The sequence below is a fragment of the Phodopus roborovskii genome, unplaced genomic scaffold, assembly GCF_943737965.1.
Source record: "Phodopus roborovskii unplaced genomic scaffold, PHOROB, whole genome shotgun sequence".
NCBI lineage: Eukaryota > Metazoa > Chordata > Mammalia > Rodentia > Cricetidae > Phodopus > Phodopus roborovskii.
In genome coordinates, this window is record NW_026125572.1 from 3391720 (window position 1) to 3417838 (window position 26119).

Below are 26119 nucleotides of genomic sequence, written 5' to 3' on the forward strand. Positions count from 1 at the left end.
AAAAGAACAGCAAGATCCTGTATGTGACATGATGTGGTGCTGGCTATAATTGGATAATCAAACATATATCCTGCATGATTAGTAAGCAGGTGTTAGGAAGATGATAGCTATATTATTAGTGTATAGAATATACTAGAACCCTAAGCCATAGGAAATAAACTCATTTTTTTCTGACAAAAACATACAAAAACCTAAGAATATTAACAGTGAATCAAGTGGAATGTCTCACTATTATTGTTTTACTTCAAATGATTAAAGTGTATTTTAATCTACCCATTACTCAGTTCTTTAAAAATGTCACCTCTTTATTGCTTCTGATAAGGTATATAACTTAATATTATAGTTAATTATGCTAAATCATATGGTTACACATATGCGCATAATTGTATGTAATGTGTTAAGATAACTAATACTCATATACAACTATATTTATGATAATCCTAACATCCTTCACATTCAGAAATCAAATGTCGAGTATTGTCATTGCTCATCTGGACTCTGCCACATAAGCTTGGCCATTGGCAGTGATGAAGGCTTTTGTCAGTCTGTTCAGAGCTACCTCAAACTTGGGAGCCTGAAGCACATAGACATGACAATGAAAAAGCAAAGTAGGTCAGCCTAGGGACAGAACACTAGTGAAGAAAGAGCCCATTAACATTTCTAGCTCATGACTGCCACAAACTTAGAAATGAATGTCACAGGAATTTCACAGGAAATTCCAACCAGCCCTAGTTCAGCAAGTCACTGAGTGAAAGACACATGAGAAATGATGTAAAGTGTACAAAAATCATTATTATACATGGAGGATGAAGTAACTTGTGGTCAGATATTAGTGTAAAAACAGAATCCACAATAGCCAGAACAATATGTCATCACAAAAATCCCATCATCCCACTTCAGCAAGCCCAAAATAAGTCAACACAGCTGAAGCTCAAGAAAATTACCTTAAAACTAACTTTATGAAAATAATAGAGGTCTTTAAGGATGAAATAAATAAATTCCTCAAAGAATGTCAAGAAAGTCAACAAAAAACAACCAGTTGATGGAAGTGAATGAAACTGTTTAAGATCTGAAAATGGAAACATAGGCAATTAAGAAAAGAGGGAATTTTGGAAATGAAATGTCTAGGTAAATGAACAGGAAATGCAGACACAAGTATCACTAACAGAATATAAAGGAAGGATCTCAGGTATTGAAGACATGATAGAAAAAAATAGATTCATTGGCCAAAGAAAATAGTATATCTAAAAAATGCCTAACACAAAACATCCAGGAAATATGGGACACTATGAAAACACCAAAGCTAAGAATAATAGGAGTAGAAGAAAAGAGTCACAGCTCAAAGTCCCACAAAATATTGTTAACAAAATTATAGAAGAAAACTTAGGCAACCTAAAGAAGGACATAACCATAAAAGTACAAGAATGTTACAGAACACCAAATAGATTGCCATATAACCATTGAAAACATTGAGCATGCCAGGTATTGGTGGCACATGCCTTTAATCCCAGCACTCAAGAGGCAGAAGGAGGCCAATCTCTGTGAGTTTGAGGCAAGCCTGGTATACAGAGCTAGTTCCAGGACAGGCTCCAAAGCAATACAGAAAAAACCTACCTCAAACAAACAAACAGACACCCAAACAAGCAAACAAACAAAAACACTGAGCATATAGAACAAAGAACGAATATTAAATGTTGCAAGAGAAAATGCCCTAATAACATAGAAAGGCAAGCATACACCCGACTTCTCAATGGAGACTCTAAAAACTAGAAGATCATAGAGATGGCCTGTAGACTCTTAGACCACAGATACTAGCCAAGACTTCTATACCCAGCAAAACTTTCAATCATTCTAGATAAACAAAACAAGATATTCCACGACAAAGTCAAATTTAAACAATATCTATCCACAAATCAAACCTTACAGTAGGTTCTAGAAGGAACACCCAATCTGACGATGTCAACTACACCTACAAAAGCACAAGAAATAAATACTCCCACACCAGCATAACCCAGAGAATGAAAACACACAAACACACACACACACACACACACACACACACACACACACACACCCCACCAACAACAACAACAACTACTACTACTACTACTACTACAACAAAAAACAATTAGTGGTCATTATCGTGTCTTAATATCAATGTACTAATGCCCCAATAAAAAATACAAACCAACAGAATAGATTTGAAAACAGATCCATCCTTCAGCTACCTACAAGAATCACACCACCTCAACATCAATGATAGATATTATATCAAAGTAAAGGGCTGGAAAAAGATCTTCCAAACAAATGGCCCCAAAGAAACTGTGGGAAATCCCAGAGCAAAGATCACATCTTAACAGCCATCTTTCCTACTACTCTTTTAGATACTAACATACTGGTAGTTTTCCATTCCCCTATGACTGTTCTCTTGCTAAACATATGATGCAGCCTGACTCTGAAAGAATCCTAGCTGCATGCTTAATGTATAACAACTTATCTTATAGGAGAACACCTGCATTCTGCTTGGAAGGAAATTCTGCCTCCTTCACTTCCTCCCTTTGACCCATTCCCTCATTTCTCCACTACTTAGACCCTGTGGTTATGTTCACTAAATGAGACTTGATGAGAATACTGTCTTGTCTCCATCTGTTGCATCTCTTGTCTACTCATTATCACTCCCTCCCCCAGAGTTCCCGTCAACTGTCAACTGACCCTGTGGGCCAGGGCAAGAAACAAGGTGCTGTAGCTTTTCTAATAGCTAACAAAACAGTTTCCAAACCAAAATTAGTCAAAAGATATTGGAAAGGACACTAAATACTCAAAGGAAAAATTCACCAAGATGATGTTTTAATTCTAAATATCTATGCCCCAAACTTAAGGCTACTCACATTTGTCTGGGGGTGGGGGGAACATGACTAAAATTTAAATCACACACTGACTCCCACACATTAACAATGGGAGACTTTTATATCCTTACTCTCACCAATGTACAGGTCACCCACACATAAACTAAACTAAAATAACATATTTAACAGATGTTATGCACCAAATGCTCCTAACAGATTATCTATAGAACATTTGACCCAAACATAAAACACCAAGCTAGAAATTTTTCTAGACATTGATATTCTATTCATTTATCTTCTATTAGTAACTCTGAAAGAGAAACAATAAAATTTGTTATATAGATCAGTAAGACAAAATGTTACATTAAGTTTTTAGGATGTTTCTAGATAAGAATATCTTGATCTCATTTATAAATCACATAAAGTAGTGAAAATATCACCTAGTGGTTAAAAGTTGTTGTTATCATCCATATTTGTACATTCATGCTGTATATTCATAATTTATAGTTGTATAAGACAAAGGTATTTTCATTAATGCATGTATGAATATGTCTTTCTACTATGTGTATTTTTGAAAAGTTTATTATGACATAATAACATAGTAAAATATTTTTCTAATGCAACTGTTACTTTTGTCATTGTAGTCATCACTAATGATTTAGCTGTTAAAGGAAGGAAATTTCACCTCTATAATACAAATAACTGAGTACCTGTCAGCTTGGTGTTTGAGATCTACATTATTTGTATTTTACTTAATACTAAAGATAACTAGACTACAGTAGAAATTTACATTTAGAAGTTAACTTAATACTCTTCATCTTATTGTACTCTTGATATGACTAGTTTTGATTGTTAACAACACAATCTATAATTTTTTAGAAGAAAATTACAATGGGAGATTGTCCAGGTTAGGTTAGGCTCTGGAGCTGGCATGGATGATACCTATCTGCATGAACTGAACTTTGAAAACCCGGCTCACTGTGGGTGGCACCATTCCCCACATAAGGGATCCTGAACTATATATGTTCACAGAAGAGCCTTAACACAGGCAAACATTATACATTCAAATTCCTGCTGTAACTTCCCCACAGTGTCAGAAATGGACAAACACAACCTTCAGTAAGCAGCTAAAGAGAAAAAATAATTCAAGCAAGTGGAAGAAAGATCATGTATTCACATTGCCAGCCACTGATGACAAGCTGCAGATGATTCTCTCCATTGTCTCTCAGGCCAGGAAAGTTAGGTTAGGACTTTCTGTGCACTCATTTGGAGAAAGAATTTAATTCAAAGAAAAAGGATATTTTTCATTGAGACACTTTCATAATGACAGTAACCTAACCCAAAAGTAAAGAAATGATCCTTTATAGCTAGCAAATATTGCCAGGCTCACAAAGCATTTATTGATCTTTGAATCAAGAAGAAAGAATAAACTGCTCTTCTTCAGAATCTACATGACAATCTCCCTCACATCTGTCTGAAGCTTCAGATGGAATTATAACTGTCAGTAGCTAATATTTACTCTTTCAGTTTCTGCCTGGCAACATGCACTCTAAAAATTATCACTCTAAAATAAATTATTTGGGAGGCAAGAAAGTTTTATTAAGAAATAAGGGATGTTCTCAGTACTTCTTGCAAATTTTAAGAAGATACAGAGAAAGTATATATGTTTGTTCCAAATTCCAATTAAATGGAACCCAGTGGCAAATAACAGAATCACTTTTTTTTCTGCCCTACACAATCAGTAGTTCATAGACACAGGCAGTGGCAGGTTTTCAAAAAACACTATTAAAGTAGAGAAGATATTTTATGTGTAAGTAAATAACAAAGTTATAATCTGTAGGAATTTGTGTTCTTTCCTTTCTTGGAAATAATCTCTGTAAGCAAAATAACAAGGTATATGGTTTAAAAATCAACCAAAATATAAAACCACTCATAAACAATTTAAACTCACAAGGAAAAGTGTGAAATTAAAACAAATCTATCTGAGATAATATGATCAACAAGGTACTTTTTTTTGTTTAAGGCTACAGATCCTACTGACTGAAGGTGACAGACTTATTGCCAGTATAGCAAGAGCTACTGCTTCAAATTGTTAGGATCATGTGAGTTTCTCTTTCAAAAGTTCCTGCTATCCTTTAGGGAAAATATTGTAAGAAAAAGAATGAAAGCAACATACAATGCTTTTGAATTTCATTCCAAGAATGTGTAGGACAAAATCAAAGGAAAATATGAAGAGGAAATTGCAGTTCTTATCAATAATTGAGCTATTTCAAATTCTTGGTACAGAAAAGGTCAATAACAAATATCTGTTTAAGAGCACCAGGTGATCCTACATTCAAAAAAGCTGGAAAAAACAGCCTTACAGACTACAGCCAGGATTTCTTCGCCTTCTTAGAATCTCCCATGACAGCGCCCCTTACCAGCAGGAAGTAGTTTGGAAAGAACGATGCCCAAATTCCAAAATATTGTCTATAAATGTTTGTTTTCATTTAAATGGACTTGGTTATATAAAATAAAATAAAATAAACAAATGTCTATTTAATGATACATATTAAATTTGTATATACATATACACTCACATATATATATATATGTATATATATATACATTATTTGAAGATAACTCACTCTTTTCTAGTAGTGTGTAATGTAAGTTGAATGGCGTAGCAGATTATATGAGCATTCAAGAAAACATTTTAGAATTCTGCAGATGATTAATGTCATTTTTAGGTTCATATATCTTGTAGTATGCCTCAAAATATAGTAAAGTTAAGCACATGCAGCTTAGAAAAATTCACTCCAAAAACTACTGAATAAAAAGCTGAGCATGTTGGTGCATACCTGTAATCACAGCACTTGGAAGGTAGAGGCAGGTGAGTCTCTGTGAGTTCAAGGCCATCTATGTCTACCTAGGGAGTTCCAGGATAGCCAGAGCTACATAGTAAGACTGTCTCTAAAACTCAAAAATGACAATAAAAAAGCCTAAAATGGAATAATCAAGAAGTTATTAAGGCAGTAGATCTTAATGAAGAAAATGCACTTCACCATGTGAGTGTCAAATTACTAAAAGATAAATGGTAATATTTCAGACTTAACTTGGCATCATTAAGAAATATCCAAAGAGCTACAAATAATATAAACTTAATAGTTGCTCGATATGCAAAATTCCTATTCAATAATTGACTTATCATGAAATAAATTGAGTGTAAAGAAAGTGAAAATCTGATGACAGTCATTGAGAATTTCATACACACATGTAGTATGCTTTGACCAAATCCTGCCCCCAGTTCTTCCACTTAGATTCTTATCCTATGCTCCTCACAACTCCTACACCTGTTCCCTCCCAATCCCATGTATTGTTGCTATCATTGTTTTCAGTCCACTTAGGTATTAGCTGCTCGTGCTGAGGACTCAAATTCCATTCCTAGTATTCACAAAGTGATTCACAACTATCTGTTACTACACTTTCAGGCAATCCAAATCACTCTGAGTCCTCTGTGAGCACTGAATGCCATAGTGCACTTACATGCATGCAAGTAGATATACACTTAACATAAAAAAATAAATCTTGAAAATATTATTCCGCTTAGTAATGTCAGTACATATATAGGTGTAGGGTGATCAACTGGAGTATGGGCAGCCTCTCAGGAGCAGCATCTCCAAAGACATTTCACTCTTTCTCTCCCAGCAGTTATCAGCTACCATTAACTCCTCAGCTAGGAAAGGAACTTTGCGACTTCCTCCACATCTGTGTTGGAATTTTGGCAAGCATGATCTTTTACAGGTTTTATATGACTGCTGTAATTTCCTGTATGCAATAGTACTATCATGTTGTCCAGAAAACAATGTTTTGATGCACTAAGTCTCCCAAGTCTCAGGGTACATCTCAGAAGAGGGAGCAGAAAGAATGCATTACACTAATGGTAGGACATCTTACTTTTTACTGGGACAAAAAAGAAGTACAATTCTTCTTGGGAAAGAAGTTAAAAATGCTGTGAGAACAGTGCTGCATTTTCTTGCTTTTTATTCGTTTGGGGGCTTTGTTGTCAACTTCAAACACGAGTCTCTAGTTATTTAATGAATTGATTATGTCTCACAGGTTTGTCTCTGTCTTACTCTTTCTTTTACTCTGTCCTCCTTGTTGCTCTTTCTCTCTCCCTCTCCCTCCCTGCCTTCCTCACTTCCCCTTCCCTCCCTCCCTCATTCCTTCTCTCCTTCCACCCTTTACTGAATGCTAGGAATGGGATTTTATGACAGCTTTTCGTAACCATATGGTAGAACCATGTGTGCAAATTAGACATATCACTACCAGGCAAGGACAAAGACAGATGATCTCAATGTCCTGTAGAACATGTGAGGTATAATGCCTATATTGTTGTTTTATTTAATAAAAAAATATGCTTATCTTTAGCATATAGCTGGTGCTCATTCAGAATAAGGACTTTAAGGTAAGAAATGTACAATGTACCATCTTTTGTTTATTCACTACATATTCCCTCTATAAATGTTATTTAATAATTCCTCAGATTCAAGATTAGCATTGATTATCTAAGAATAGGAGTTAGTTCATTTATAGAGGCTTTAAAAGCATGATCCTTAATTTTTTAAATTACTTTGCAAATATTACCTACTACCTCCCTTTCTCCCACAAAAAAACAAACAACAAAAACTAAATAAAACAAACAAACAAACAAAATAACCAAACATTCTCTCAGAGTTTCTTTTGTGGTTTTGTTTGTGGTTCAGTTTTCTATTATTATTTTTCCTTCTTTCATGCACAAAACTTGTCAATTTCCAAGATACTAGCTGTCACTTCCAAATTCCAAATAATTATCATTATCCATGAACTTTATTCCTACCTACAATCCTGAATCTTCATTGAACTGATTAACAAACCTGTGATAAGGCCAATAAAGTCTTTAAGGGCTTGGAATTATGGAGTTAACAGCCTTATCACAGGCTTGTTATCCAAATTCAAAACACCAAAATCCAAGACTGTCCTTTTCTTCCTCCCCATCCTACATTTCTTTTGGAAGCCTGAAAGTTATCGGAAGCTATCCATTAGTCAAAAAGGGAGTTCAAAGAAGGGAAACCTTATGTTGTAACAACTATAATTTGTAAATTACACATTGAACAAAGTACCCAAGTTACCTTGTATTTTTAGAGAATTTTCTCTAACTATAAAAGAAATACTAATATAATCAATTAGTTTTAAATTATTTGCCCAGGTTATCCAATTTTGACATGTAGAAGGGAACAATCAATAACTCTAACTGAATAATAAGTGAATAGAATCTAAGTATCTACTAAATAATATCAACATTATATTCATATCCCAAAAGAAAGACTAGAAATACCTTTAAATTATTGCAATCTATCGTCTTTGGCACTGTCATCACTTTCATAAGGCATAACCCTCCTGTCTAGTGGGCTGCTCAAATTCAGTCTGACATGCATGTAGGTCTTTTAATGTATAGAGAACACCATCATTGCTTTGTCATTCTCTGGGCCATACATTTACCCTCAATTTGGGCTACACTTTATTATCCATAGCTTCATGTAGCCCCTCAAAAAATACACAGCAATAATCCTATAGTATGTTGGTTTTTTGTTTGTTTCCTTTCTCTTTCTTTAAACACACAATTTCTAATTATACCATTTTCCCCAAGCACTCTAGCCCTTCAGTGCTACTGTGATAGTCATTAATAATCACAAGACAGAACTATGGAAGTGCTGACTTCTAGATGTTTGCTCAGTAGAGGCTAAATAATATAGAGTTCCCTCACTCTGAAATAGGAATAAAGAAAACCATATTTTGACATTTTATGCCTACAACTTATAATGTTAAAATATCTTTAAGAAATAATACAAACTTTTATAGATGACAACTATATGACCCTCCATAGACTTTCTGTGTCTATTAGTATTTAAACCAAATTTAGCTAAAGCTTACATGAAATACACAGATTTCTTCAAGGTCCAATAAAGGACAAGAGTATAAAAGAGTATTTTGAAATTCTTAAAGCTTTTCAGGAAATAATATTAAAATTATACTCATATTGTGCCTGTAATGAATCAATACACATAAAAGTAAAACTAAAGTATGGTAGCACAAGAACATTGCTACCTATGAGGTGGTGCCAGCTTCTTCAATCATTTATTTGTTCCTCTAATAAACAATTTACACCACTTCTAGGTTTAGATATACATAAATTAAACATGATTTCATGTCTTAAGGAGTTAGCCATAGAAAACTCAAATCACAATACAGTATAAGTCATCCTTAGTGGAGTTATGAAGGGCAATTTATATGAAGACAAAACAATGTAGTGAAAGTGTGCATCTGTGTGCATGTACAGATAAAAAAAAATCACCTCTACTAATGCTCTTGTGCACTCCTGAAAGATGCATACATACAAAGCAATAAAGAATGAAAGTGTGCTGATTCTTGCACGCAGAAAAGAAGCATAGTGTAGTAGATGTAAAAGAAGTCATTGGATTCCAAGGCTATGCAACTAACATGTCATTAACACATCCACACACTCCCTTTTCTCATGATTCATTAATTCTTAAGTTGTTTACAAATGCAAACAATTTATTAGATCACTATTTATTCACAACTTAAGACTCCTCACTTGTTCACTCAATGATGGATTGTTTGTTTTAATGATATATATTAGCAACAGGTTGTATTTTTATGAAATTGTAGCAGAGTTTGAAGAGTAGCCCTTATACAACTGATATCTGAACCTATTATTGTTTCCTTTCTGAACAAATCATCCTGCAATCAGTAGATGGAATATTTAATAAAAGTGTTAATTTCACTCCAAAAAGCCTGCTCATCATGTCATATTGACTGGCACAATAATCCTTTCTCTTTCCTCTACAATCCCATCCATTTGGATATATATTCTTGTGTTTGATATATATTCTTGTTATGTGTTATAGCAATGTCTCCTGAACTCAAACAGAGGAAACAACAAAAGACTCTCAGGAAAAGTTGAAAGGACTTGTAGATAATAAAAACTACAAAAAGTGAATGTCTAATCCTCTATATATGACACAATCAATAAATTGGATGTAGTGACAGTGGTTCCTGTGCACAGACTCTACCCTTGTTTCCATATACCAACATTTGTCTGTGACATATAATATATATATGTGTGTGTGTGTGTGTGTGTGTGTGTGTGTGTGTTTGTACAGTTATGTTTGTATGTATGTATTCATCACAAACCTCCAAGGTCAAGCTTTACAAAATCAATGGGCTTTGGGGAATTGAATACAACCACATTTGGTCATAAATTAGTAAGTGTAGCAACCACCTTGAGTTTCATTGAGATTTCCCAGGCCTCTATCTGGAACTTTTGAACTAGACTTTCTAAGCCAGAATGCAAGAAAATGTATAGAAAAATTTCTCCCATTTATGCAATTGTTTGATAACCACTAGCTTAAATGAGCAATTCCCTGACAGTAAATTTCAAATAAATCTTGTTGAGGAAATGTTTTCCTCCTGCTGTGTTTATAAAAGTGTTCACTGTCTTTCAACACCCCACCACAGCCCAATGAGTCTCCAGTCTTCAGAGATATTTCCAGCCTCTGCCTTCCTAAATCCCTCCAGGCCTCGAATTTTCAATTCTACAAGGTTCTGCAAGCACATATAACATAATTTCATATCTCCAGATCTTACTTCAATGTGATATTTGAGGACTAAATGACATTATTTCCTCCTCCTAGCAGTATGCTTTTGGCAACACTAGTCCACTTGGTGAAAAACATTTCTCTCATGCGACAGAGAATTTTATGGAAAATTGAAGCAATCCAGACTGAAGAAGAGTCATTACATTCCCTAAACTCTTACAATAGAACTACTTAAGGAGTACTCAAAGTATAATATAATTCCATATGTTTTTGTAAATACAACTGCATTCTAAATAGCATCTAGAAAGTTGAGCAAAATTTGTACAATTTACACTCTTGAGTCTAGGTAAACTTTTTTTTTTTTTTTTGGTAAAAGCAAATACATGGAAAAATATCAATAAAAACAAGCATAAATAGACCGTTAATGAAAACATCCATTTCTGTATTCTGTGTACTTTATTAAATATATATCAGGTATTCTGTGCTCAGTATTAGATAAGCATAAAAGTATTAAAGGTCATAATTAAAGTATCTGCTTTGAAATTTTAGTTAAATTTCTGGCTTCTGTGTCACACAGGAGCCTGCAAAGAGTCAGCCAGTAGACAACCATTGGCAAACATTCTTTCTACTTACAACACTTAAACTGTTTTTATCTCTTGATGTTTGTCAAATCCCCAAAGGGAAAATTATACCTTCTTGCTAAGTCATGATGTTTAATGTAGATGTTAACTGATATTGCTATCATGGTTAATGAAAAGTGTGTTCCCATTTCATTTTCAGATTTGTAAAAGATGCCATAAAACAATAGCCAAGGTGAATGTGAAACGCAATTATGATATTGAGGAAAAATGTGTATGGAAGGACTTCTATCTATGATGCATCCTGGAATTTTAGAAGGTAAACAATTTATACACTAAAACTAAATATATAATCATATCACCTCTTCACCAACTAAGAGTCACTGGTGTAATTCCCATTGTCCAAATGCATTTTAAAAGAAAATTGAGCTTTTAGCCACTGAATAGAGCACTAGACATGCTGCCAAGATGCACAGTCTTTAAGCTGGTATTTATTATATTACCTCCAAGCCTCACCCTTTGAACACATGTATTGTTAGTTTAATTCAATGGATGAAGAATTTTTTAAATTCTCAGACATATGAAATAAGTAGTTTTTCTCTTACTTTTACTTATAATTTTAATTCATTTTCTGTGAATTATTCACATTGTAGCACCCCAAATTGTCTGCATATCACTATATGATCCATAAAGGTGTTTTCTGAATGACCACCCAATAGTAACTAGTTTGGTAGAAATGTTAAAATTTGCAATTATTTTGTTGGCCTGTGTACACTTATGATCCATAGCTAGGATAATCAAACGGAGACTCAGTTTTATTTTTTCAGATGAATTTGTTGCTATATAAACAAACTAAAATGTTTCTTGTTTTTATTTTGTTTTTATTTTTTTTTCCCCCTGAGGCAGGGTTTCTCTGTGTAACAGCCCTATCTGTCCTGAAACTTGATTTGCAGACTAGGCTGGCTCAGAATTTATAGAGATACACCTGTTTCTACGTTCCATGTGTTAGGAATAAAAGCATATGCCACCGTGCCCAGCTGGTGTTTCTTTTTTATATAATTTATTTATTCTTTTAAATTTCATTTTACATTCCAACCACAGTTTTCCTTCCCACCCCTCTTTCTGCCCATCCTTACCTCTTCCCCCCAAGTCCACCCCCAATCCACTTCTCCTCATGTGTAAGGACTCTCATGAGAAGTCAACAAAGACTGACATAATAGGTTTGGGGTGGCCCTCTAAGACTCAGCATGCACATAGGGAATGGGCTCCAACAAGCTAGCTCATGTGACAGGTTTGTGTCATGGTCCTACTGTCAGCACCCCTGTGATAGTCCAAGTTTCACAACTGTCTCCCACATATGGAAGGCCTACAGTTTCTACTCCTGTAGGTCTAGAGTTCATTAGTTTGGTTCAGCTGTTTTTGTAAATTTCTGCATCATGATATTGACCTCCCTTGTTCATATATTCCCTCCTCACCATGCTTCAAATGGATTCCTGGAGTTAGGCCTGGTTCTTGGTTATAGATCTCTGTGTCTGGTTCCATCAATAGCTTAATGAGGGCTCTGTGATTATAGTTGGGGTATTCACCAATCTGATTACAGGGAAGGCCACTTCAGGCACCCTCTCCACTATTGCGAGGAGTCTTAGCTATTGTCAGCCTCATCATTCTTGGTAATTATCCTAGCACCAGGTTTCACCCTAGTTCAATATTGGCCCTCTCTATTAAAAACAAAAGACCCAGCATAGCCAAAACAAACTTTTACAATACAGGAACTTCAGGAGGCATCACCATCCCCAACTTCAAGCTCTACTATAGAGCTATAGTCCTGAAAACACTTGATATTGGCACAAAAATCGACAGGTAGACCAATGGAATTGAAAATCCTGATATTAACCCACACACCTATGAACACCTGATTTTTATAAGACAGCTAAAAGTATAAAATGGAAGGAGGAAAGCATCTTCAAGAAATGGTTCTGGCACAACTGGATGATGGTGTGTAGAAGACTGCAGTCCAAATGGATCAAAGACCTCAACATAAATCCAGCCACACTGAACTTCTTAGAGGAGAAAATGGGAAGTACCCTTGAACAAACTGGTATAGGAGACTGCTTCCTGAATATAACACCAGTAGCAGAGACACTGAGAGAAAGAAGTAATAAAGGGGACCTCCTGAAACTGAGAAGCTTCTGTAAGGCAAAGAACACAGTCAACAAGACAAAATGGCAGCCCACAGACTGGGAAAAGATCTTCACCAACCCCACATCTGAGAAGGGCTGATCTCCAAAATATACAAAGAACTCAAGAAACTATTCACAAAAACACCAAATAACCCTATCAAAAAATGGGGTACAGAACTTAAGAGAGAATTCTCAATAGAGGAAATCAAAAAGGGTGAAATGCACTTAAGTACTCAATGTCCTTAGCTATCAGGGAAATGCAAATCAAAACAACTCTGAGATACCATCTTAATCCTGTCAGAATGGCTAAAATTAGAAACACCAATGACAACTTATGCAGGAGAGGTTGTGGAGAAAGAGGAACACTCCTCCACTGCTGGTGGGAGTACTGATTTTGGAAATCAGTATGGTGGTTCCTCAGGGAAAGGGGAATCAGTATAGCACATGACCTGGCAATTCTGCTCTTAGGCATATACCCAGATGATCAACATTCATGCAACAAGGACATCTGTTCAACTATGTTCATAGCAGCATCATTTGTAATAGCTATACCATGGAAGCAACCTAGATGCCCCTCACCTGAAGAATGGATGGATAAAATGTGGTACATTTACACAATGTAATCCTACTCAGCAGAAAAAAAAAAAAAAAAAAAAAAAAACAATGGAATCTTGAAATTCGCAAGCAAATGGATGGAACTTGAAGAAACCATCCTGAGTGAGGTAACACATTCACAAAAAAAGGAACATGGTATATATTCATTCATGTATGGCTTTTACACATAGAGCAAAGGATCGCCATCCTATAATTCACAGAGAAACTAGAATACAAGGAGGAACCTAAGAGATTCATACAAGGTCCCTCACAGAAGGGGAAAGAAACAAGATCTTCTGAGCTAATTGGGAGTGGGGGTCAGTGACTGGAGAGGAAGCTAGAAGAAAGACAGGGGAGAGGAAAGCATTTGGGACTAGGAGGATTGAGTCAGGGGAGAAATAGATGAGAGAAAAAAGAGAGACCATTACAGAGGGAGCCATTATCGGTTTGAAGAGAAAACTGACTCTAGAGAAATGTCCAGAGACCTACAAGACTTACTCCAACTAACAATCTGAGCAACAGTGGAAAGGCTACCTTAAATGTCCTTCCCTGATAATGAGATTGATGACTAACTTATCTACAATCCTAGAGCCCTCATCTAGTAACTGATAGAAACAGAAGCAGACACCCACAGCTAAACACTGAACTGAACTCCTGGAATTTAGATGCAGAGAGGGAGGAGTGATAAGAAAATGGGGACAAAAGCAGGCTACAGAAACCCACAGAGACAGCTGACCTGAGCAATGAGAAAATAATGGACCCCCAGAGTGATCGCTGGGAAACCAGCATTAAACCGACTCAGACCCCTGAACATGGGTCTCAGAAAGCATGGGCAGTCTAAGGGACCTCTGACAGTGGAACAAGGATGTATCCCTGGTGCACAAAAGGACTTTGGGAGCACATTCCCCGTGGAGGGATACTCCCTTAACCTAGAGCCAGGAGGAGGGCCTAGTCTCTACTCCAAATGACTTGACATATTTTGTTGATCCCTCCTGGAAGGCAGCATCACTCTCTCTTTGGAGTGGAGGGGGTGATGGGATGGGAGAGGGGTCAGGAGGGAGAAAGGGAGGAAGAGAGCTAGGGAGGAAGGGGGGGGGAAGATCTGGGGTAGTTATGTAAAATAAGAAAAAAAATAATAAAACAGTTATCTCTTTCATTGCTCTTCCACTGCATCCCTCCTACCCTCAGCCATGCCATTCCCTCATGGTCTCATCCTCCACTCGCTTCCCATCCCCTCTACCACACCCAGTTTACCTAGTAGATCTCATCTAATTTCCCTTCCTTTTCCAGGGCAATCCATATGTTCCTGCTTAGGGTCGTCCTTGTTATCTAACTTCTCTGGAGCTATGGGCTGCAATTTGTTTATCCTTTGCTTTACATCTAATATCCACTTATAAGTGAATACATACCATGTTTGCCTTTCTGAGTCTGGGTTACCTAACTCAGCATGGCTTTTTCTAGTTCCATTTATTTACCTGCAAATTTCATGAGGTCGTCATTTTTTACATCTGGTGGCATTTCTTAACTTTTCATCTTAATGGGACTTAACTCATTCTATAAATCTTAGAATATGGTTAAAAGTGATACAAATTGGAAAAGAAAAAAAAAATTCACTTGTTTTTCAAGGCATTCAAATTTGGCTGAAATTTCTTGATCACAACCAAAATCTCTTCCAGAGTTGAGGAAGGTTTATAAAAATATATGCACATGCAATATATGTGTATGTGTGTGTATAACATACTAATAAAATTAAGAAAACTTTTAATTATTAATACATTTATTTGTTTTAGGACTGCTCTCTTTGCTTTGTTTTGCTTTTGCATTTTTAGTCAAACCGAGCCCAAAGTTTACATAAATTAACAACTGTCTTATTCCACAAACAAATTTTGTGTATTTTCATATTTATATTGTTAGTTATACTTAAACTTTCTGTGATTGATTTTAAGTGTTTGATGTGTCAGTGAATTAATTTTGTGTAATATGAAAAGCTAGGCATATCTATGTGTCTCCCTTTGCATTTCCTTAGACTTTTATTACTTCAATTTCCTTATATCAAAGAAGGAAGCAGTATTGGTTTTGGGTCCTTGTTTTTTGTTTGTTTATTTGTTCGTTGTTGTTGTTGTTTTTCCTTTCACACTTTCTTTGGAAGAATTTCCTTTTGTCATAAGCTTCCCTCTCTTACTTGGTTATCTTTCTGTTTGTGTTTTGTTTCCTCCAGCCATTCTGTTTTCTACAGCTTGTGAGATCTTTGGGGCCACAGCAGTGATTCAACAGTGACTCTCAAAAGAAACCTCAACCTTGAAAGGATCTTCTGGCATCTCTCTACTTACAGGCTAATAAACACAAGCCACAACTTGATGTCAGAGTCATAAAATGAAATCTAATAAAATGAGTTACTAAGTTGCCCATTGTTATAAAAATACCCTGATAGCTTCTTAATATGTTTCCAAGTATCCAATTACTTGAATATAAATAGTAACTGATTGATATGCTTCCAGTCAGGCATGTATAATGATGTTTATTATTATGGCTACACTCCGAAGACTCATAGTGGAAAAAATTACACCCACAATGTTCCTTAGATGTCAGCAGGACAATGGGAGTTACCATGTTCTCCTCAGTGCACATTCCTAAAATTAAAGACTAAAATAAGGAAGTCCATGAAGTCTGGGAGTTACTCAACAGCTGTGTCACCAGTATAATACTTGCCACACAGGAGAACCACCTCAATTATTGATTAAATATAATATTTTGATGAGTACATACTTCAAGCGCAACATACATTTTCAAAAGTTTTCAAATGATCCATATTTCTTCTGTGTGCCTAATCATGTGTCTCAGTCAAATTTCTGACTAAAGAGAAATGTAAACATATGACTGCATAGCTGAGAAGTGTCCCCAAAAGCTAAAAAAGTGCCAAGTTACACAAGTATATATTTGTTCAAAGCAAAGAAGAAGCAAGACTCAAGTTCTGCATTTTTTCTTTCAGTCTATGAACTCGATTTCCTTGTTGTATTATTTGTGCAATAGTATTGTATTATATGTGCACTATTATGACTTTTATGTCAACATCAACGCACCTAGAAATAACTACTAAAATGTCAAAAACTCAACTTTGACTATTCTGTTAGTAAAAAAGTAGTGTAGTATGTACCAATGCATTAGTATACCTTAATTTCCATTTTCCTACTTGCAAGTCATTCTGAATGGAAACTGAATAACAACTTATTGAAACATATGAGCAGACCACTGTGTAAGCAGGAGCCTAAACAGCAAGTGCAGCTCCTCCTAAAATAGATGATGATGGGGTTCAGGAAAGTTCACAACACTGAAAATTCATAGCTACAAATGCCCTAACAATGGCTCTTCTAGGCAGCTGTAGTTGTTTTTACTAGTGAGGAAACAGATATTACACATCACCTCTCCCCAACTACTTCCAGAGTTTAACATCCAGGTAATATAGAAGGATGAATGTAATGAAACTTTTCAAGGCAGTGTCTTGTTTGCCATTTGAAAGGATGGACCACACAGAACTGCCTCACTGACTTGAAATGGAACCTCTGTTGATACTGTCAACTGCTGATAACACTAATCCCTGAGAATTTCTCTTTTCTCTGAAGCCTTTTACAAATTTCTCCATCTGCATACCTGTAGGCTCTCAGAACCTACCTGATAGACAGTTTGCAAACTAAAAGTTAATTGCAACTTGTAAAGTACATAGAACTTCTTCATCATTTGACATCACAATTATTTTCAATTTCTTATTCTGAAAACCATTATCTGGGTACAAATTTTTCACATCTGTCAGTAAACTCCAACTTACAAAAGAAACCATCAGAAAGTATTTCCTGCCTCTCATTCTCACAGTATATACTTCAGTTATTACTATTTTCCATATCCCTCAAGAGAGTGGTTGAGAACAATCTAAGCTAACTTAAGACACTATCAATGCTTTCTAGAAATCTAAAAATTTTGGTTCTCAGACACAAAATTTCTGGGTTACAAGGATAATTCTTTCCCAACATATGAGTATATTTAGCTAGATCATTCCGTTAAATCCACTGAAGAAAGGGTATTTTGAAAAAAAAAATGTACTGGAGACAGACACAAACCTACAGATACTGAATTCTTCTCATAAATAGTTGTAATCAACTATTGTGGGAACAGCTTCTTTGGGCTGGTATCTCAGGTGCCAAGAATGGACTGGGAGCCAGCACTGACACTCTTGGGTGGAGGCTAGAGAGCTGACAGTAGCATCCCATACTTCCATGGCAGAAGAATAAGGTGGCTATTTACCTTCATCATATGAGTGTTCCCCAAATAAATATTTGATATTCTTGTATGCAGATGTTCGTGAACTCCTTTACTGTGCCTATATTCAACAATTTGCCAACTCAAATATTTCCCAAGATCATCTGCTGTAGGGAAGTTTACAGGGAGCTTGGAAAAGAGAAGCCAACCTGCTCTCAAGTATCTTTTTAGATTATCTGCAGAAGGATGTGTTAAACAGTAACATAGAGAGAAAGGAAGGGCACTGAAAACATGTGTTACAGAGTAACACACCAGTCAGTAAGGAGACTGAAAACCTGTTAAAGACAGACACACTAGAAAGGAGGGAGACTGAAAATATGGACTAAAGGCTAACACACCAGACAGGAAAGTCGCTGAAAATATATTTCAGTGATGAAGGAAACAATCATTCTCCAATATAGTACCATGGTGCATAGAGTCTGGTACCCACACCAGGGCTCTAAGCATCTCACTTTTTTCCAGGCCTGTCCTAAAACAAGTCCAAGAATGCTTTCAAATGGGAAACCTAGGAATAGCCAAACAAGACGAATGCTCAAATACACTGAGGGAACTTTAAAATGTTAAAATCTGAGGGATAGAGGCAGTGAAATGAAAAAGAGGTGGGGGACAATGCTTAGAGAGTTAACATCTTTTCTTCCAAAACCCAGGTGAGGCTTAAAGATGGGTAGAAATTTGACATTTAATCTCTTTTGAATTCTGTTACTAAGTGGACTTTTTCAAACCCAAGAAAAAGATAAAACCAGGGTTTGGTATTTGAAAAAAAAAAAAAAAAGTAGCTGAAATGTCTGAGGAAGAAGAATGCAACCAGGAGGTGTATGATGTATAGTGAGAACCGTTGATGCATTGATGCAGACATCCCAAGATCAGCCAAGATGAGCACACTTGCCAAAGTACACGAAGGCATCTATTCCTTCAATAAGCATATGGGAGGGTTCTAATATGAGGAACTCAGGAAGCACTGGAGAATCTAAGGATGGGAATGAAATATGATGTACAAAAAGTACCAAGAGACTTCAAAACAAAACAAACAAACAAAGAAACAAAAAACCACACCAGTTTTACCCAGAAAAGAAAATTGAGCCAATAAACGCATAACAAATAAGACATCAAGAAGGCTTGAGTGTGTGTGTGTGTGTGTGTGTGTGTGTGTGTGTGTGTGTGTGTGTGATAGGACTACAGGTTTGCTCATAGAAACACAACTCAGGAAAGTATCTGACAGTGTCCCTAAATGGAGAAAGGCACTCGGCAGAGACTTAGAAGAGCCTATGGAATTCAGAGATGCCCCAGAGGTCACTACTAGGGTCAAGAGAGTGTGGGAAATAGAGAGAGTAAGGGCTTCCAGGGGCGGGGCAGGGGCTCCTTTGGGATGCTGGAAAAAGGAAATGGAGCTGCCAGAACACAGCCTGGGAAAGTTTGGAAGAAAAAAAAAAAAAGCGCAAAAGCAAAACAGGTGGCCTGAAGGAGCCCTGCGGCCATCAGAGATGGCAGCGGTGTAGTTGGATGTAAGACTCGACCTTCGCAGCCAGACCTGGGGAATAATGGGGTCGCATTTCCTTCCATTTTGCCCCTTCTGCCTAAGCCCAGATGGTTGTGTCTTCCTGGGGGGCCACTAGGAACCCTAGGCCGACCAGGATGAGGCCTGGTCGCCCCCCAGCGGCTGGGAGCTCCCAGAGCTCCTCTGCTAGCCCTGTTCCAACTTTGCCCACCCTTGTCCTCTGCTGAAGCTCAGACCCCTCTCTCCCCAGCTCACCGAGGGCGCTGTCAGGAGGCTGATGCTCTCGCCTAGGGAGTCCAAGTTGACCCTCCGGCGGCGCTGCGCCTTCTTGGAACCGGCGGCGGCATCAGCTGTGGCCGCGGAGGCGGCAGAGGCAGCGGGGACCTGGGTGGCAGCTGTGGCAGCCGCTCTGGAGCCGGGTGGCCCTGGTGGGCTCCGGCTGCCATTCCAGCAGAGCTTGGACAGGGGGCACTCCCCTTCCTCCTCTGGGCTGGTTTCCAGGTAGTCAGAACCCAGAGAGCTGAAGGACTCTGATGAGATCTTCCTACGAGACATGCTACTGGAGTCGCTGCTGCAGCCGAGGCCGAGGTGGCGGCGGTGGCGGTGGAGACGAAGCTGTGGCTGTGGAGGTTGGAGCACTGGCGATGGCAGCGTCAGGCGCGTCGGGGACGCTGGGCGCTGCGCTCGAGCTCTCCCAGACCAGAGTTCTCGGGGCTGCTGAGCCCTGCCAGCCAGCTGCTCATGGCGGGAACTTGGGTCGCCGCAGCTCCTCTGGGGCGCAGTCTCGGCGGTGGCTCCGGGGATGCGCTGGGGACCCTAGGATAGCCGCCACTGCCTCTTCAGCTGCTGCTTTCGCGGCGCAGTCTCAGCGCCCACCCGTGCGCATCTCTCCCGCTCCGGGGCTGCGGGGATCGTTGTGCAGCTGCTCCTCTGCCTTGCGTCTCGACCGCGGAGGCCCGCGTCCTCCGCCCCCTCAACTAGCAGTGCGCCTCCCTTCTGCTCCCTTTGTCCCTCCGCCCCCCAGCGCTGCCTCCACAGCGTCACGTGTCGGCAGCATACTCATTGGAAGTCTCTGCCTCTCTGGTCGCCACGTTTCAGAAGCAACTAGGACACTTGGCTGCTATTCTCTCTGCGCCTCCCCGCCCCCCCCCCCGTTTCCCCGCTACCATATCCTCCTATTAGGGATTTCCTGCAGTGGTTCCATAGGACCAAAGGTCCCCAAGCCCAAATGTCTCGGCCCTTGGACCCTGGAAAAGCAGATGGGCAGTGAACACACCCAAGGGCTGACACTAGGGCTAGGGCTGGAGGGGGTGTGGAGGGCAGGTGGGCAGGGGAGATTCCCCTCCTGGAGAAAACTGAAAACCTGACATGCAGCACTGGGGTCCCTACACACACACACACACACACACACACACACACACACACACACACACGTCCAATTGTAGTTTATTTTGGAAGTTCAAATCAGTCACCCTAACTGTTCCAATGGAGACACCTTCAAGTGAAAGGAGGGATGGGCAGCTTGTGGAGATGGGGTTTTCTGTCTCGAGTGAGGCCATGTGGCCAGTGAAGATCCGTTCAGGCTACACCCTGTTGCTTTATGTGCCTGGAGCCCTGTGGTACTAGATGCTGCCACCTAGAAATGTCTCTGTTTCTGTGCTGGACAGCTCTGCTTGCCACCTGCACAGAGAATGTCAGGTGGTGACAAAATCTGATCTAGTCCTGTGCAGCCTCTCTTCCTGACCACAAATGACTGGGCTCCTTGAGTCATATATGCATTCAGTTGATAAAAACAACAGTAGTGGGAAGAAAGGCGATATGCACCAGACTCTGACTGTGGGTTTCAGCACAACAGCTTCATTTCAAAGCTTGTCTTATTGCAACCAGCCACAGTGGTGGTCCCATGGCCCTGGTGTAGCTCCAGAAAAGGTTTGGGCTTGTTCTTAAATTAGAGTAGGCAATGGTAAGGAGACCGCAATTGCAGTGTCACAGGAGAGGTGTTCCATGCTGTTTCTCAGTACAGGGAAGCAACTGAGCACTTTCCTTTTCTTCCCCTGGCCAGAGAATATAAAGCTCAAGGGCTTTGGCTTTAACTTGGAGGCCACAGAAGACAAATCGTTTTTACTCTTGTTTCCAAAGGACTGGTTCAGGTAAGGCAGATAGGTATAAGTAAACAGAGCCGTTTAAAACAAAGAAAACCTCAAAATTGTTATCATGTCTCCCCCACTTGCTTTTAACTCTAAATTTTCCTATTTGTTCACAAGGACCCCCATGAATGTGTTGCTTTTATAGTGTTCCTTTTATACTTCGGAAAAATGAGCTCTTAAATGATGATTAGAGATATGAAATGACTGTATGCACTATAACTACCTTATTTAAGTACCTATTTATAATATATCTGTTATATTCATACTATGTTATTGATATTATCATCATTAATATGATTTGGATTGTGTTGACATATTTATTGTTAATTTAATCAATATTCAATCAATGCATCAATTCATCCTCCATGTCTTTATCTTAAAAATTATACATTGACTCATGGTCTGGGTTACCTGAAAGCATCCAAAGGCCTACCCATTGCCTTGAATTCCCCGGTGGGTGGGTTCCACTATGATAAGCAAGAATATGGTAGAGAAATGGAAGAAAAAATAAATAAGCAATATGGTTCATGTGCTGTTATAAAAGACAAATCTGAAGAAGCGAGGGTGGTGAGGAATGAGCTGATGTTGGTGGCCTGTTTGCCACCTGGAACCAGGGTGTTGTCTATGCCTGGGATGCCATGTCTGGGTCCCTGGTGCTATTAACTGTATTGACATCTAGAACTCATGTTGCCACCAGGGCCACAGGAATGCTAAGGCCTGGTCAGACACCTGAGTCCATACTGGTACACTATGGCCATGCTGCCACCAGGGCCATGCTAATCTAAATACCCACTAGTGCCACCTAGGCCCTACTAAAGCCAGGGACTGGACTGTGGCTCCTGTTACCACTGAAGGCTATGCAAACCCAGGGTCTGGGCCATTACCTGAGCCATGTGGTGTAATGAGATATTCACCTTGTCCAGCCAAGTCTCCACCCCCCCATGGGCGTGATCTATTCCACAGGTGCGAACAAGGTGAATATCTCACTACAATGCATCTGGACTACAAACATCACCCTAAAACTGGTTTGAAACTGTTTTGCTCGAGACAACTCATGACTAGCTAGCTGCAATGGTGCACCTTATTACACCCTGGCCAGACTTTCAAATAGAACTATAGTCAAGCATTTTCTGCCACAAGAGTGACTAGCTACATATGTCATAGCCAGTTCTGTTGAGAAATTTGGTTACTAAAAATTATATTCCTACAGGATCCCATGGAGCAATTATCGTCCCATTTCTGCAGGAAGTAATCTTAAGATAATGACGCCCCATTTTCCTACACTTGAAATTTGAGGATAATATTCACCTTCTTTGGGTTGGTTTTAGTTACATAGGGTTGGGTATGGAAGGTGATACTTAGACTCGGGTTTATCTTTTAGACAGGAATAGGGTATGGTTGGGAAAGGTATGGTTCAAATGGGATATGGTAGATTAGCCTATCTTCTCACGAATTATTTAGTAAGAGTGAGATAATACTATTATACAGCTTACATTGTTATATACTATTATTTGTGGTAAGCTATGTAAAATTAAGTTTATATTCCCTTCCCAGAAGAATTTTATATTATATTTTGTCATATTGTGTGAAATATTTCCACTTATGTTTTATGCACATTATTCTTACCACATTCTATGTATGTATACTTTTTCTTGTATTCAAGACATTTTGTAAATTGATACAATTGAGGATATTTATCTTGCTGTCCTTTATAGTTCTACCTCTTGTCTAGACATTTCTACTCTACCTTTATTTTAGGGATTTACATGTATATATATGTACATAGTTACATTGCTTAGGTATTAATCCCTGCTTTACTCAAGGAAGTTTTAATCAGTTTTTTTAGCTAAGTTCCTGAGTATTACAGATTATCTTCACCCATGTTTCCTTTATCTATGAGATTAGACAGACATAGATGCTTAATCTTCAATCACTTCATAGAAATGCAGAACATGGCATTTAAATGTTTTAATATTAGTACTCCATTGACATGAGACACTATTGCTCCTGACAACACCGTGCACGTTCCCAAAAATATGTAGGACACTGTTGTTGCTCCTTCTGGAGTTCATCCTTGCTTCAGCTAATGGTCTCTTGGGCAAAGAACTGCCCCCACCTTGATCACTGATTAGGACATGCAGTCCTATGTGCTTGCAGGAGACAAATATAAAAGACTGCCGAACCTTGTCAAGTCAGGGTAAGACAGCCTTTCTACCTCTCTGCTGTTGTGGTCTGTCAAGTACTCTTGGCGTTAGCCACAACTGAGTGTACAAACAATGTTGTGAGACCTTGGGTGACTGTCAAGGTAACCTGTGGTTTCTGTCCTCACTGCACCTTTTGGAAGTTGCCCATCTGCACATCCTGTCTACCCAGTATTGTTATTTTCCTTCTCAAGTCTTGATGAGGTTGAAGATTAAATTCACAACTATTATTCTCTCTTCCTAGTTAGATATATTAGGTACTAGACTTAAGCTTTCCAGCTTAGGACAACTCTATTGTAAACCCCCGTTTTGACTTCACCTTAGGACTAGATAGTTAGGTCTTAAGTTTGTAGGTTCTTTATTTTCCTTTTCTAAGAGTATACTTGTTATTCACTATTTTGTATTTAGTTTGTGTATCTAGCCCAAATCTTTTCCTTAAACTAAAAGGGGAATTGTAGTGAGATATTCACCTTGTCTGCACCTATGGCAAAGACCACGCCCATTAGGGGTGTTCACCAGTCTATGTTGTGAGTTATTTCTCCCTGAATAAACATCTGTTCTGCCTAATTGTTTATCCAGATCCTTATTAAACATCAATATCTGGTGTCAGAAGTCGGTAAAGCATGAGACTCTAAATCTCAGGATCATTGGTTCGAGCCCCACATTGGGTTCCATATGTTACAAGTAAGGTTTTCCTGACAGTCTGGCCCTGCCAGTCCCACCATCATGCCAGCCCCAATTAACACACCAAGACTCTGTATTTGATATAATACTGTTGGCCAGTTACTTGTTTCTTATCGGCTAGCTCTGTCTTAATTATTAACCCATTTCTATTCATCTAAGTATTTCCATGTGGTCTCATTTTAATGGAGAGTGGGCCCGGACCTCTGTTCTCCCCAGTCTCTCCAAGCTGAATCCTCCCTACTACTTCCTCTTTCCTCCTTGTCTCCTAGTCCCTCCTCTCTTGCTTTCCTATTGGCCAACAGTGCTTTATTCATTAACCAATATGAGAAACACATTTACAGAATGACATCTCCCATCAATGTGGGTATCTGAGGATCATGCTGCAGTTGGGGATATACAGATCTGAGTGGACCGTACTGCCACAAATTGCCCTAGTGACCTGGCCTTGGATGTAGCTGAATGCCCAGGCTGCTCTTGAGAGCCATGTCATGGTCCATGACCCAGCAGCAGTCGAGGTCTGAGTTGAGTCCATTGACCCTGTCACCACCAAGGGCTGTTGTATTCCTGGAGTTTGAACAGCAATCTGAGACCATGTTGGTGTCCAAGGACCTTGCTGCTTCCAGGGCCATATGAACCTGGATGGGCTAGGATGCTCCTTGGAACATATTAAAGTCCTGGTCAGAGCTGCTGCCAAAGGCTTTATCTGTGTCCATATCCCTGGTGCAGCTGGTGTTTGTGATGGTGTGCATAGCCTGTATTACCACAAGAGATCATAGGAACTGTGTGTATTGAAATATGAGGGTCATGCTTAGTCTGCACCACCCCTCACTGACCCTGGGATAGCTGGCCCTGCCTATTACTAGACACTACAACAGGAGACCTGGTCCTTCCCTGATAGGAAAGCAAGCCCCTGCACTAGGGAGAGACTGCCATACCCCTCACCACAAGTGTGAGAGAGCTGTCTCTGATAGTGTGGATTTTAGAGAGGAGACTCTTCCCCTTGCCTAAGATGAGCAGTACCAGTGGCCCAGACTGAGAAGCTCAACTACCATCCAGACCCACATCTTTGGTCTTAGGTTAGTCCACTCTATCATCTGTCCCATCCATGACTTGCTGGAATTTATAAAGGGACACAGAAGCTGAAATTATTCAATGAAAATAAAGAATTGTCAACAAATGGTGCTGGTATAACTGGATGTGGACATGTAGAAGATTGAAGATAGATCCATATCTATTGTCATGCACAAAACTTAAGTCCAAATGGATCAAAGACTTAAACATAAATTCAACTGCACTGAAACTCTTAGAAGAGAAAGAGGGAAGTACCCTTGAATGAAATGGTACAGGAGACAATTTCCTGAACAAGACACCAGTAGCACAGATAATGAGATCAACAATTAATAAATGATACTTCCAGGAACTGAGAAGCTTCTATAAGGCAAAGGG

The 26119-nt window shown here is 38.8% G+C and overlaps 1 protein-coding gene across 1 annotated transcript in view; it reads right to left on the reverse strand.

Annotated features, from left to right (window-relative positions):
- Gucy1a2 (guanylate cyclase 1 soluble subunit alpha 2) overlaps positions 1-20238 on the reverse strand; it is a 278376-nt gene extending 258138 nt beyond the window's left edge. Inside the window, exon 1 of the mRNA XM_051177809.1 lies at positions 19897-20238. Within this exon, the coding sequence (XP_051033766.1) occupies positions 19897-20196 (300 nt within the window). The 5' untranslated portion in view covers positions 20197-20238. The remainder of the gene's footprint in view (positions 1-19896) is intronic.
- Between the last annotated feature and the right edge of the window lie 5881 nt (positions 20239-26119).